The sequence below is a fragment of the Meriones unguiculatus genome, chromosome 21 (genome assembly GCF_030254825.1).
Source record: "Meriones unguiculatus strain TT.TT164.6M chromosome 21, Bangor_MerUng_6.1, whole genome shotgun sequence".
NCBI classification, from domain to species: domain Eukaryota; kingdom Metazoa; phylum Chordata; class Mammalia; order Rodentia; family Muridae; genus Meriones; species Meriones unguiculatus.
Genome location: NC_083368.1, coordinates 20,200,420 through 20,215,091, shown reverse-complemented (window position 1 = coordinate 20,215,091; position 14,672 = coordinate 20,200,420). Strand labels below are relative to the sequence as shown.

At 45.3% G+C, this 14,672-nt stretch overlaps 1 protein-coding gene across 10 annotated transcripts in view; it reads left to right on the top strand.

Moving 5' to 3' along the window:
- Magi2 (membrane associated guanylate kinase, WW and PDZ domain containing 2) overlaps window positions 1–14,672 on the top strand; it is a 1,408,809-nt gene that overhangs the window by 1,347,211 nt on the left and 46,926 nt on the right. For all 10 annotated transcript variants that reach the window (XM_060374145.1, XM_060374142.1, XM_060374143.1 and 7 more), the window contains one exon: window positions 5,936–6,074. In XM_060374145.1, coding sequence (XP_060230128.1) covers window positions 5,936–6,074 — 139 coding nt within the window. The remainder of the gene's footprint in view (window positions 1–5,935; window positions 6,075–14,672) is intronic.

Genomic DNA, 14,672 nt, shown 5'->3' with positions numbered 1-14,672 from the left:
GAATACGTTCACCGTAAATGGCCCCTAAGTAGCATCTAACAGGGCTAGAGATATACTCAGAGGTAAGTGCTTGCCCTTGTATGCATGAGGCCTCGGGCTCTGCTTCTAGCATGTTAGAATAGTAAGAAGAAGAATGATAACAGTAATAGAAAGTCTAGCAAATGTTAATTGTGAAAACCACCATCAAATATAAAAGGTCACTGGAGAGATGGCTAGCTGAGAGCACTGCCCGCTCCTGAGGTGGACCCAGTCTCGGTTTCCAGAGCCCACCTGTTGGCTGGCAACCACCAGAATTTGCTAGAGTTACTAGAATTTCAGGGACTTGCGTGCCCTATTCTGGCCACCACAGACATCAAGTATGCACATAGTATATGGACAAACAGGCAGGCAGGTAGGCAAAACACTAATACACATAAAAATAAATAATGATTTTTTTCATAAATTAAAAAAACATATAAAAGTCACTGTCAACTAGCGGGTCACCCTGTCTCTTGCTCCAGAGGGTAACTTGCAGTCACCAGCACCTTTCTATATTGGTACTAAAAGTGGTACCTGGAGCAATGAAGATCCTAATTCTTATTTTTCCCCCCTAGCATTTTATGATGTCATTCAAGTCAGCTTCTCTCCCTCCTCCTCCCAGTCTCTGAGATTTGTTTCTAACTCGCCCTAAGAATTTGTTTGACTCCCCATAATGGAGCTGTCAGCTGGCTTCCTACAAATACTATAGAAATTGTTACAGTTTGGCAGGAGTAGCTAAAGGCAGTATTTCCAGAAAACCTGAGGCATATGCTGAGGTCCCCAACGCTATTCTTTGTATCATGGGAATGAATACATTGCTGTAACTGAAAATCAGACCAAGCGTGCATCGCCTCAAGCCCGATGAGCTGAGGACCTGCCTGTCATGGAGGTGTAGCAGGTACAAATGACGGAGTCAGTGGAAAAAAAAAAAACAAAACAACAGCATGTAAGTGATCTGGATAGAGACATTGATACTGGACCTGAGAAAATGAGCCACCATTTCTCACACTGGACTATAATCTGGATTCGTGTTGCTCATGACAACCATGCAAATAAATTCGTGTTGTTCAGTAGTCAGACAAGGGCTGTGAACTAATGGCCATCTGATACCAGCTGGGCAAGGCGGTGCAGGCCTTGACTCTCAGCATCCTCAGAGGCCGGGACAGACAGATCTTTAGGAATTTGAGGCTAGCCTGGTCTACAAAGCAAGTACCACACCGGCCAGGGCTACAGAGTGAGACTTTGCCTCAAAAACTAAGTAAGTAGACAGACAGACAGACAGACAGACAGACAGACAGACAGACAGACAGATAGATAGATAGATAGATAGATAGATAGATAGATAGATAGATAGATAGATAGATAGAACCTGCTCAGCATGGTTATGCAGAAGGCCATGAAGAAGCTGAAATGAGCCCTATACTTAATGTATTTCTTATAAAGATTCTGTTGAGCCTAGCCACATACTTTCTATACAGCCTGGCTATATGCCTGAATCCAGAGCTGGGTGTGGTTATGCATGCCTGTAATCCCAGCACTTGGAGGACTGAAGCACTCTCTTGGGAGGATGAAGAGTTGGGGAACAGCCTAAATAACAGAGTGAGAGAGAAGAATATTTCAAAACCAAAAATGTGTATGTGTGTATGTGCATGGCCACAGACAGTACAGAACTGTAAGTTTTAACACCTGAATTATTAATCACTTAAGTTCTGAAAACTAACCTTTACCTGCCTTGACATCCTAGTAGGAAGAGGAAAAAGAATTTAATCTACGCAGCCTCAAGCAAATGTAAGGATTTAGTAGGAATAACTTTTTGAAAGAAAACTCCACCATGATGTAGGATCTGGAGGTGATGGAGGAAATATGGGACTTGGTGCATCTCAGCCTGCCTTGTCCCAAGACACCTTGTTTAAGGTTGTTAGCTGCCCCGAAGGGAACCACAGATAAGAATATTTTTAAATCCCTTGGTTAATTTTCTAAATTTAATATTTCTTGAATTGCACAAAGCTACAGGCCATGCATGTGTCCTGAATTACCTTTGCCTGGATTAAGCCATTTTCTTTCCATCTCCCTCTCCATCCCTGCATTCTCCATCCCTGCATCCTCCATCCCTGTATCCTCCATCCCTCCATCCTCCATCCATCTATCCATCTTTTCTTCTCTCCATCCCTCCATTCCTCCTTCCCTCCATCTCTCCATCCCTCCTTCCCTCCATCCCTGCCTTTTCCCTTTCTCTGCCTCTCTTCCCCACCTCCTGAATTCTGGGTTACAGTATTTTAAAAATTCTCTAAGGACATGTGGAAATGTTTTAAGTTTTATTTTAGCCAAGTATCTCTATTGAAGACAGCTCTACAGTGGGAAGAAAATAGAAAAAGAACACAGACACTGTGGGCCATTTTCTTCATCCTGAAAGACTGTGGGTTTCACATTAATTCCTCATCTCATGAAATAGGAAAATGATGCTTTGGGAGCACACACTAGCAGCCAGAGTGAAGTTAGACGAGATGAGAAAGTAATGAGACCTCCCACCAGCAAGTCGTATTTCTATACAGATATAAGTCACCTTTTCTATTCAGGTATAGAGGACGAAAATGAAGAAATTCACATCCCTCATTTACATAGAGAGTTCCAGTTAAAATGATTACACATAAAACTGAATTCAACCTTTATGTAATTCCTACTGGCACAGGAAAAGACAGGAATCTTGATACCAGGGCTGGACTGATTCTTACTATTGGCTCAGCTCCATATGACCTGGTCCACTTTGCGAGGTACCCTGACCACACATATAACCTTAAACAGAAATGATTCCATTCTAATACTAAATACTTTCACCCCTAAGGAATTGTTCCCCTAAACTTAGTACACCTTGAGTATTCTCAGACTCTTATTGTTCCCAATAAAGAAGGAAATCAGGGTCTGGAAAGAAATCTCAGTACAGTAGTATGCTTACTGCACAAACATGAGGCCCAATTTCAGGTTCCCAACCCCAGCAGTAAAAGTTCAGGCACAGCAGGATATACCTGTAATCCCAGGGCTAAAGAGGGAGAAAGAATCAAGAAGATTCTAGTAGGCTCCTGGCCAGCCAGGGTAGCCAAATTGATGAACTCCAAGTTCAGTGAGAGACTCTTTTTTTTTTAAAATAAGACAGGGAGCAATTGAGGAAGACCCCTACATGGAAAGACATACATATAAACCACATACCACACCAACACACACACACACACGGAGGGGGAGGGGTCAGCAGGCTATCCCTCACAAACCCCTCTGGAACAAGGAGAAATGGAAGAGATTGAAAGCTACTTAGACGGAACCTTGATTGGACCCTACACACAACACTGGGATTATGAGCTCTGTTTCGAAAACAGATTCTGGAGTCGGTGTCCCTCTCTCTGCTCCTTTCCTAATTAACGGATGCAAGTACCACAATATTCAAGATACAGTGAATATTGTCATCTTCACACACTTTCTTCTTTGACCATATTGCAAATAGAAACTGTAGTCCCCGTATCACCAGGGGACTCTCTGGCACATAATAAGTGTTCATTAAAAACTGCCTACTGACGAAGACACTCCAGAGTCTCGGAGAGAAGACAGTTATGACCCTCTAGCAGTTGGGGAGCCATAACTAACAAACAGACTAGAAACCTCTGCGTGAGAAGACTGGCAGGCTTGTGGAAGGCACCCAAGAAGAGAGGATGTTTGGGCTGGGCTTGAGACATGCAGGCCTGTGAGAAAGAGAAGGCAAGGAGAACCTTGATGCTCCGATCGGCATAAGGTTCCTACCCTAGGAAGAATGACTGTGCTGAGAACTGGAGCAGAGAGGGGTAGGAGAACATTGTACTCATCCAGGTACAGGCCAGAGTTGGGCTGGCACAAAACTGGATGTGTAAGAGAGTGGGAACCGTTGCAGAGAAGCTGGATTTTAAGAGGGAGTCTGGGAGCTGTGGAGATGGCTCAGCAGTTAAGAGCACTTACTGCTCTTGCAGAGGACCATACTTCATTACCCAGTACCCATGCCAGGCGAGCACAATCACCTGTATCTCCAGTCATAGCGGACCCAACGCTCTCGTCCGGCTTCCACAGATACCACACGCACGGCACGCACACACACTGAAATAAAATGAAATCATAATAAACTTTGATTTTCAAGGAGTCCAGCATGATCCCACACTTCCGGCTTGCATGAATGGTAACCCCTGTAAGTGGCGACAAGATAGAAGCACAGCTCCCCCCACACACTTGGCTGACAAAACCATATTATAATTCATCATCGAAGGAAGGCACGACAGGAACCTGGAGTCAGGATGCAGAGGCCATGGAGAGCTGCTGCTTACTGGTTTGCTCTTGTTGGCCTGCTCAGCCTGCTTTCTTATAGAATCCAGGACCACCAGCCCTGGGGTAGCACCACCCACCATGGGCTGGGCCCTCCTTTCAGATGACCCCAGCTTTAAGTTGACATAACACTAGCCAGCACAGAAACATTACATTTTGGTTGAGTGCTGTCTTCTGAGTTATCCCTTGAAATATGGATGCCACAAAGATGCCACCAACCTCTTCCATTGCCCCATACCTATGCCTCTGAAGGCCACCAAGCACGTGAAGGGAAATTCTTACTGCCATTATATTGGAAGGGGTACAGGCAGCTTGAAGAATCCTCTTTAGAGAGACACGTCACTTCCTTGCTAAGTGTGTTGAGGGTTTTTACTGCAATACCCTTTTGCCATTGCGACAACCACTGCTTACTCCTCTGCCTGGTCCACCCACGTGACTGTAGATCTTTCTCATTTCTCTGCACTCTGTACAGATTAATTAGGATGAGCTCTTCTTTGTTTGAGAAACCATCTATAATGGAAGGTGGTGGCGCACGCACGCCTTTAATCCCAGCACTTGGGGGGCAGAGGCAGGCAGATCTCTGAGTTCAAGACCAGCCTGGGCTGTAGGGCAAGTTCTAGGATAGGCAGGGATACACAGAGAAACCCTGTTTCAAAAAACCAAGAAAGAGAGACAAACAGAAACAGACAGAAAGAAAGAAAGAAAGAAAGAAAGAAAGAAAGAAAGAAAGAAAGAAAGAAAGAAAAAGAGAGATAGAGATCTATAATAAATTTTTGCAAAGCAATTCATTGTGTTTTCCCTGGCTAATTTGTCTTAAGTACTTTGCTCTGAAATTCAATATATTTTCTTTCAAAGGCCCCTGATAATAATGGCCCTCTGGGAGTTAAGTTACCTGATATGTGTGTGGTTGAAGCTAAATGGGAAGTGCTTATAGAGTACACACATTTTTTTTTGACAATTCCAGAGGGAATGATGCTTCACCAAAGAGCTTCCATCATCGACCAGGTGTGAGTGTGACAGGGATTTCACAAGGGCATTAGTCATGTATGGAGAAGAGAGGATCTCATTTTTAATTCAAGGGACAGCGACAGAGAACTCACCATCAAGCCAGAATACCAACTAACCGCGGCTTACCAGAAAGGCAATATTGCAATAGCACCCAGGGGAATTTAAATGATGCACAACAAAAATTCCCAGAGAAGCACAAAAACTTAATCTTTCTTTCCAATGTGCTAAACAGACGTAGCACGAAGCCAAAAGCTGACAATGTGATCAATGAAAAAGCCTTAGAATATTTACTTCTTGATTCAAACAAAGCTGCCAAGATGTTTTGAATTGTAATATCGGATCTGTTTTCCAATTTTTTTTTAATGCCCAGTATTTTAGCTTAGGCCTCTGCCACCCCAGATAGTTATGAACCACGCGTTCAAGTTACTCAGAATCAGGGCTGCGTAGCCAGGAACAATCCTCCTCTAAAAGGCAGGCAAACAGCTCAGGTGCTCTTTGGAAACAGGATGATATTTGAATAGTTGGAAATGCAAACCATCTTCTTCGCCTGACTTCATTTTTCTTTAATTGGCAGGTAGGAGACCAAATCATTGAAATCAATGGGGAAAGCACAAGGGACATGACACACGCCAGAGCAATAGAACTCATCAAATCTGGAGGAAGAAGAGTGAGGCTGCTGCTGAAGCGAGGCACGGGGCAAGTCCCAGAGTACGGTGCGTTTCGCATTTTTCTTTACCTGTGTTCTGCCTTTTCTGTGTGTTGCAAATATGCAGGCTTTTATGTGCATATGTAAAACTGCACCCGTGCTCTATTGCTACCAGAACAGGTATTTGCTATTGGTAGATGGCTGAGCACACATGTCGACTTAAGCCCAGGATGTGTGCGAACCCTCTCTTTAGCTCTCAAAACTGGGAAATGTTTGAAGTAGCAAACGTGTGAGTTTCCAGGGCATCTCTGAGTGTGCAGGGAGAGCCAACACCACTGATATGTGGGAACCTTTATAATCCGACTGATAGTGTTCTGTTCATTTGAGTCTGCAGTAATTTGCCAGTTTCTCTCTAAAGCCACACGGGCTTTAGACAGTCCTATAGGATTACTAAATTGGGCCACGGGATGAGCCTGAGCCAATCTTCAGGGTGTGGAATTTTAAAATGCTAACTGCAGCTCATCCCATGGCTGCATTTCCCTGGCATTTAGAGATTATTCAAAGAAAAATCCATTCCTATGCTGTGTTTTGTATGCTTTTAAGGAAGGTTTTTTTCTTTTTCTTTTTTTTTTTTTTTTTTCCTATAAAACAAAGCATTTTCTTTCTTGGAGATGCGCTTAAAGTTTCAGAGACTTAGTTTCTTATCGTCTTGGCAGAAGCACTGAAGGGTTTGTGGCACTGGTGCAGTAGCTGAGAGCCACATGCTGAGCTACAGGCAGAGGGAGAGCTTGGGTTGAGAAAGGCCTTAGAGCGCATTTAAGTCATAGTCTGCCTTCATGAGTCTTTAGAGTTGTTATTTCCCAGTGGCCTGCATCATGGACAGTATAAACAATGTAGCCAATACAGATGAGGCTTGCATGAAAGCCTTAAAACCCAAGCTAGTCTTTAAATGTATTTTCAGAGCCAGGGATGTGATTCAGTGTGACACACACCAGCCCTGGGCTCTATCCATAGCACCTTAAGAAACACACTAGAAACATTTTCCAGGGAGCATCCGAGACAGACAGCAGTGAAGAACCACACAGAACGCTATTCTGAGTACCAACAGGAGCTAACTGCAGGCCTCAGTGGCAACTTCCCGTCTGTCAGCTATATAAAGTGATTCACCTTCACCGCCACCCCATTTCTTACCCAGAGGAGTAGAGGAATTTTAATCCTGCAACATGGCTGCTCTTGTAAGGCATCACAACCAAAGACCTTGTAAATCTATGTAATCAGCCGGAGTGCAGACACACTCTTGGATTAAGGTATGATCTGGCTGGAATACAGACACTCCCTTAGCACACACCTTTAATCCCAAACAATGAAGGTAAACTTAGTTTACAGAAGGTAATGTCTACCTTAAGGGCAGACAAGGTGATGAATCAGAGAAAGGTTTGACAGAATGAGTCAGAGAGAAGATACACACAACTCCCAAGAGAACAGGCAGGAAAGACAGACTACTTAAGAGCAGTACATGAAGAGAGGAGAGTTTTTGTTTTTGGTTTTGGTTTGTTTGTTTTTGTTTTTACCAAGAGGTGATTGCCAGGACAGTTTTGCAAAGACAGGTTGCAAAGAACACAAAATGAACCAGAGAATGAGAAGGAGCCAGAAAATTAAAACGTATTGCCAGAACTAGTTTGAGGCCAGGCAGAGCAATTCAGTCAAAATCCAAGAGAATCCCCAAAATCAGTCAGCTTGGAGAGAAGTTTGGGCCAGAACGGCTGAGTTGAGCCAGCAAGAGTTCAGAAAGCACAAGAAAAGCTTGGGACTAGCTCTCATCTCCTCCCCTCATCTGAGGAAATAAACATTTACAAGATGCATTTCTTACATGTCTCTTTCCCTCTCGGATACAGCTTTTAGTACATACTATACAAACAATGACTACTACCTCCTTGTTGCTAGGGCAGATCAGTACCCTGAACTCCGCTGAAATCTCAAAATTCAAAGGCCCTCAGAGACACCCCTGCATAAAGAGCTAGCAGGCCCTCATGGGAGTTAGAAAGAAAACACCCAGGAGCTCCGTGTTCCCACCCACCACACTTGGATACAATAAACTGTTTTTAAGTATTGATATCGGTAATAAGCCGACCTTAATCCCTTTGTGAAGAATCTGAACTCCTAGAATAGAATAACTTTGTGTATCCTAGAGCACCAGCTGATGCAACAATGCCGAAGCGCCCTGTGAAATTCTATCCCTTCTAAAAATACGCCTCATTTTAAAGGTGTGTTTCACTCCATGGCAAGACTTGACTATCACCTAGAGAGGAATTTCAAAGTTACTACCATTTTTAACACTCTTAACAAGTCAATCTTTACAAAGTTATTCCGGCCTTGCTTCGCTGTCCTCAGCTTCTTGCTCTTTTCAGAATCACTGTTTTGTTCATACTTTCAGCATCCACCATACCAGCTGCTTAGCTACAGTGAGAAGTTAAAAGAACCCTGCTTTGTTCTCATGCTTTATACCTTAATTGTACTTGAGGGAAACATAAACACAGCCTTGGAACAAGACAAATACCCAACACCCTGTCAACATTATTTCATTCTTAACACCATCCGAAAATAGCTGCTTCGGTTAGTCTCAAGTTAACCAACCCAGGGCCTCTTTTAAATATCTGGGCACACTTCTAAGGGTCTCTATGTTGATATTACATACAGCTATTGTAGTATTACATCTTTTGCTTTGAATGCATTTTTTTAAAGTAAACATCCAGTTCCACATGCCAATGGTCTTGGCACTCACTCTCTGTCTTTGTAAGATGTGGACTTTGTAAAATTAGTTTAGAGATGATGAAACAAAAGAGAAGAATGGAGTGAGGTGGGCCCGTTAGGGGAGTAGAAGAACACATAAACTGAGCAGAGCCAAGCCCTTCAGAAATGTGGAAGCCAAACAATGAACAATGACACATGAGGAGTGAAGAAGACGGAGGATCAGCTCTATGTCTTGGATGATAAATGCCATCAAACGGTTTTTCTGGGAATTTCATAACAACTAATGGCAGGGCTCAAAGGTTCCCTGGGTGATTTCTTCATCCAGAGATTTGCTAGGAGAGCTCCTGGGACATGGACTCGAGCTACACAGATACATAACAGCACCAGGTGGGACAGAGGTTCAGGCAGTTTCCGGAGGCATCAACATACAGACGTCCTCCTATGCTCACACTTGGTCTCCTACCCAGTTTGTACTTTGCCCCAGACAACAAAAATATAGCAGTGAAATATAGCAGGCAATCTATTAGCAGCTCAGTGCACATCATTCTCACTGGGCCCAGTCATGCAGACACCCCCTGCCTAGCCCATCCCCAAGTTCCAGACCCCTGGAAGGAGAGCAGATGTGGAGTACGATCACATCATTTGTATCAGCCATTTAAGGGAAATGAGGACAATTCAGGACAAAGCTCGGATTATTCGAGTAGCAGATGATCTGCAGCCACGTTCCCAGCACACAGCCGCCCTCATGAGCCAGTGTTTCCAAGCAGTGTGGTCCCCGTGTCTACGCTGCTCAGCATCAGGAGCGGACCCGGCCTTCGTGGCTGTGTACATGACCCCAATTTACACAGTGTCCACAGCCAAGGAACAGTCCCTCCAGCACCAGTATGGAATAGACTGCATAAGGAAATTGATTTGTTGCTGCTGTTCAAGATAAACCAGAATTCATTTTAATAAAATGTTCCTGAGAACAAGGTAGCAGCAACAAGTAACAACACAGGAAAATACTCGAGTTTATCAAGAGATGGAATGAGGAACGCCATCCTGTCTATCCAGCAAGGGCCCAATCACAGGAAAATGAAGTTTTTCTTGGCAAGTATTAATTTAAGCCTGTGTGCTTCTTTTGTTTGCCTTTCAAGATCCTAAACTTGGCACACTCCTTAAGAGACCGTTGAAAGGAGTTATCAGGGTCCAAAGGAGGCATACTTAACCTCTCGAGGCCCCTAGGGGCTTAAGCCGGCCTAGGAAAGAACCCACTAGAGAAGTGTGCGGGCTGGGCTTTCAGTCAGCCCCATGCTCCTTCAGCTGCTTACAGAACAGCTTTGAAAATGGACCTCTTATCTGGACCTGGGGGTCTGTCAAAGAAGAGCTGATCTCAGTCCAGAGACATGGGGAACTGGAGCTCTGTGCTCCTAGGGTGATCTGTGACAGAGAGATAAATGCAGGTACAATTGAAAGGGGGGGAGGGGAATAAATAAAGAAAATAAAAATAAAAATAAAAAAACATCAAGAGCGATCCTTCAGATCATTGATTAACCGAAATCGGCGTGACTCTAAGTGAGCTGGGGAAGGAAATAAGCACCCTGCAAAGAAGCCAGCCATAATTGCCGGAAGACTGATGGCCAGGTGACACACTAACCATATCAGAGGCATCAGTCACCAAGGGCGGCTGCGGAGGGAGCCGGAAAATGATAAGGGCTTTGAAGGAGAAGTTGCTTTTAACCGTCAAGTCCTCGAAAAGAGAAACTCAACTCAGGAGACTCAAGGCACTTCAAGCGGAGTCCTCAGGATGAGAATTTGTTGATTATAAACTGAGTGGAAAGTGTGAATGCCTCATCCCTTGACGTGCCTCTCAGCCACTGGCAGGAATAAAGACCCTTCCCTCCACCCTCTAAGAGCAGCGCCCCGGCACCCACGGCGGGTACTCGGCAGCACAGGGTAGCCGCTGTTCAAATGAAACCTAAAGAGGTTAGGAAGGGGATTAGGCATCCTGGCTGTAAAACTGCCCATGAATAAATTATACAAATTAGCTCCCTGCCAGGAAGTACAGGTGTCCTTCATCAACATTCAAAGCCTGGTGTGCACAGTGAACTCACACCCGAGTTGTAAGCCAAACCACCCAGCCAGAGCCTGGGTACGTGTAAGTGTACATGTGGGGGGGGGAGCGGGGGGAAGAGTATTTCACACCAAAGTGGAGCATTTCCCTTGTGTATATTTGTTGTTAAAAATGAAGCCAACGATTTACAGTCCTGGCCGGCGCTATGCCCTGCTCACTCTCCCAGGGAACGAGAGGGCAGCTCTTTATGTACAGGACCCTGAGGTGTGCCCAGAGGCTGGTGGGAGGAGGCAGTGATCAGGAGGAGACAGTGAAGGAGCAAAAGGATGAAGGAGAATCCTCCTTTGTGGGTAGCCCTGCAGCAGCAGCACCAGAAGGCCACATGAAGGGGAAAACACAGCCAATTATCTGAATTACACTTCTAGCCACACTTTCAAAGTCCATTGTATATTTAAAAGGTTTTGACTCTATTAGAGGCACTTGATAAATGAAATTGATGTGTTTAATAAGTGTAGTGAAACTATTCAAAAGAGAGAAAGAGAGAAGAGAATCTGCTTGAGTCCGTAGCTGCCCCTGAAGAAATGAATGGACCAAGTAGTTGTTAAGTCTCCCTCTAAAGCCGAGCACAGTGGCACACGCCTTTAATCCCGGCACTCTGGGAGGCAGAGGCAGACAGATATCTGTGAGTTCCAGGCCAGCCTGGTCTACAAAGCGAGTCCAGGACAGCCAAGGTTACACAGAGAAACCCTGTCTCGAAAAATTAAGAAAGAAAAAAAAGTCTCCCTCTAACCAATAGTCAAACCAGAAGATCCTGCTGGGCAGGTCTTTAGTTGGTCTTTAGTTGGATGATCATTTGCTTACTCTCTTCAGTGATAATATTCTGACAAAGATTATAAGCATACGTTCATATGTGTATTTAGAGTTTTTTGCCCAGTAAATCCTTTCACTCCGTAACCCAAGATAAACTCCGGGAAATACATCTTCAGCAAATACTGCATGTGAGACAGATCCTGGATAATGTCATTGACTGACATTTCCCTCATAGCTCCTTGACTAAATCAAGATTTGCTGAGCACCTACCCTGTGCACGGCACTTTGTAGGCACTGAAGGTGGGAGACAGGGCTGCCCTCGGAGAGCTGACAGTCGAAGAGTGAGGACACATGGAAAGGCTGTTTCTAATGGAGTGGCAGCTGGAGAATAGGCCCAGGAGAATCTGCTCTCAGAAAGAAAGAAAAAAAAAAAGTTTAAAAAGGCTTATTAATTATTCATAGAATCTAATAAGCACTTCCAGAGCATTAGGAATTCTTGAGGAGCACTTGGCCTCTTTGGTCTGTTAAGCATTTCCTTTGTAATAGTCCCGCTAATAACTTGTACTTTCTCTGAAGGAAGGCCTTGCCGAGTCTGGGTGAGCCTCCTCCCAGGCCTGATCTGAATTACGAATTCCAAGCTGGTGAGGCAGAGCACTCACTACTCACCGCACTGTGGCTGTCAGCCAAGGCGGGAACCCACAGACCTGTCCCCAGGTGCTGGGGTTCAATGTGCTTCTCTGCCCCATGATGAAAGACAAAAGGAGAACCATCGCCTCCCCTCCTGCCCCAAGATGGCACTCGTGGGAGCCGTGACTGGCTCCATTGCCTTTGCACAACTCACCTGCCTTTTCAGTGGGGCAAAGGGTACCTTGTGTCAGTAATAAATTCTGAAATCTAATCTCATCTTCTGGCATCCGAGGCTGAGCGTGATGCCTTTTCCATGGGCGCCTCCACAAATCACTCATGAGCACTTTGTGCTGAGTAAGAGGAAGCAGTAAAGCAGCTGAATGGCCATCACACACGGCAGCCTTGAGGCAATCCGTGGGATGTACAGACACACACCAGCACCACCTGCAAGCGCACCCCCCCCCCCGCTAGATACATACATACACAGTTAAAAAAAAAAGTCCACCCCCCCCCAAAGCCCCAAATCCATCCACTCTGCAAAGCCAATGAGCCAAGGGGTATATTCCCAAACCCCTTTGAGAAGAATCCCCATGGGTATATTGGAAAAGCTAAAGATGCCTCCTGTTCCCACACCCCATCCTGAAGAGCATGCTTGAGGTCCTTGCCTCTGCATAAAGCTGAGCCTGACCGCAGAAGGCCAAGAACAAAGGCAACTGGCTCAGTGGAAACACTCCTAAATACGGTGAGATGTGGACTGGACCTCAGGGAAACTTCCAGACTACTATTCCTTACGTGGCAAATAAATTGGAGGCAGGACGAGGAAGCCACACTCAAGTCAAAGAAACCGGTCTAAAAAGACCTCAAAGTAACTGTTCCTTAAGAGTAATGGCGGCCTGGTGGTACTGGCCTATAATCACAGCCAATCAGGAGGCTGAGACAGGAGAATTACAAGTTCAAGGCACGGTAAGGCTAAAAGGCAAGCAGAAGGCCAGCTTGAGCAACCTGGGGAGACCCTGTCTCAAAGTGAAACATTAGGGGGGAAATACTAAGGTTAGAATGCCTCGGGAGAACATTGCCTGGCATGTATGACATCTTAGTTCATTCCCCAGCTCTGCAACCCTCCCTCCCTCCTTCCCTTCCTAACTCCCTCCTTCCCTCCCTCCTTCTCTTCCTTCCTCCATCTCTGTCTCTCCCTATCTCTGTCTGTCTCTCTGTCTCTTTCTCTCTGTGTCTTTTTCTCTCTCTTTAGGGTATTGATTCAGCATCTGAAACCCTCAAATGCCTGTGTCTGTTGGTCCTGGTTTTTTTTGTTTGTTTGTTTGTTTTGTTGTTGTTTTTTTTTGTCTTTCCCCCAGTATTTATTACACCTGTTTATGTGTGTGCACGGGCCTGTGTCTCAAGGCAAATGTAGAGATCAGAGGACAACTGTGGCTTGTGGGAACCAGGCACACTTGTCAGGCTTGGCAAAAAAGTCCCTTTACCCAGTGAGCCATCGTCTCACTAGCCCCCACAGTCTGTGTTTCCAAGTGCATCTCAGCATATTCAGAGGCCCTCATGCCCTGGAGACCGCTGCATTTCTCTCTTCCAGTTCCACTGCCAAGGAGCCTGCGCAGACCACACTCTGGTCCACGTAGGTTACTTCCCATTCAAAGATTTGCCTGTTGAAACTTAGACAAGAAAAGAGGCTAAGTTTTCTTCTTGCTGTTCTTTTGTTTTCTGTCTCCTGCCTTCTTGTCCATTTGAGTGTGGTTTCCATCCCGCTTTTGAAGAGTCTGGTGCTGCGGCTAACAGCCTTAGAGCATTGAGTCCAGATGAACTTCCAGCCCCTAAGGTACATGGGTCAACAAGTTGGTTGAGCAACGCTGTTTTGACCACCCTCCGGTTTTTTCTTGTTCAGAAGTAGAGACCTTGCAGAACAGGTATTGATCTTTATAAACGAATTTGCCAACAAAGTCCTGCTGTCCAGGTTCTCAAGGCAAAGCCAACAAAGCAAAGCCACCTCCTTAAAACTCATTCATGGTCGGTCTAGCCACCGTGTAACCAGAAAGCACCAGATCTCAAAGAATCTCTTCAAAGGCACCAGTACTAGTGTTCCCAAGCCCAGAGGCCATTTTTAAACCTGAATACTGTGAGTCTCAACCTCCCCATCCCCACCCCATGTGTATGTGTGTGTGTGTGAGAGAGAGAGAGAGAGAGAGAGAGAGAGAGAGAGAGAGAGAGGGGAGGAAGGGAGAGAGAGGTGAGTGTATGTACAGGTCTGAGCTAGAAGAGGGCATCCAATGTCCTGACCTAGCTTACTCTCTTGAGACAGGTATCTCATCCACTTTGATCTAGGCTGGCTGCCAGCAAGCCCCAGCAATATTCATGTCTCCACCCCACAAAGTGCTGGGGTTACAGGCACCACAGAGCCATGCCCAGCTTTTT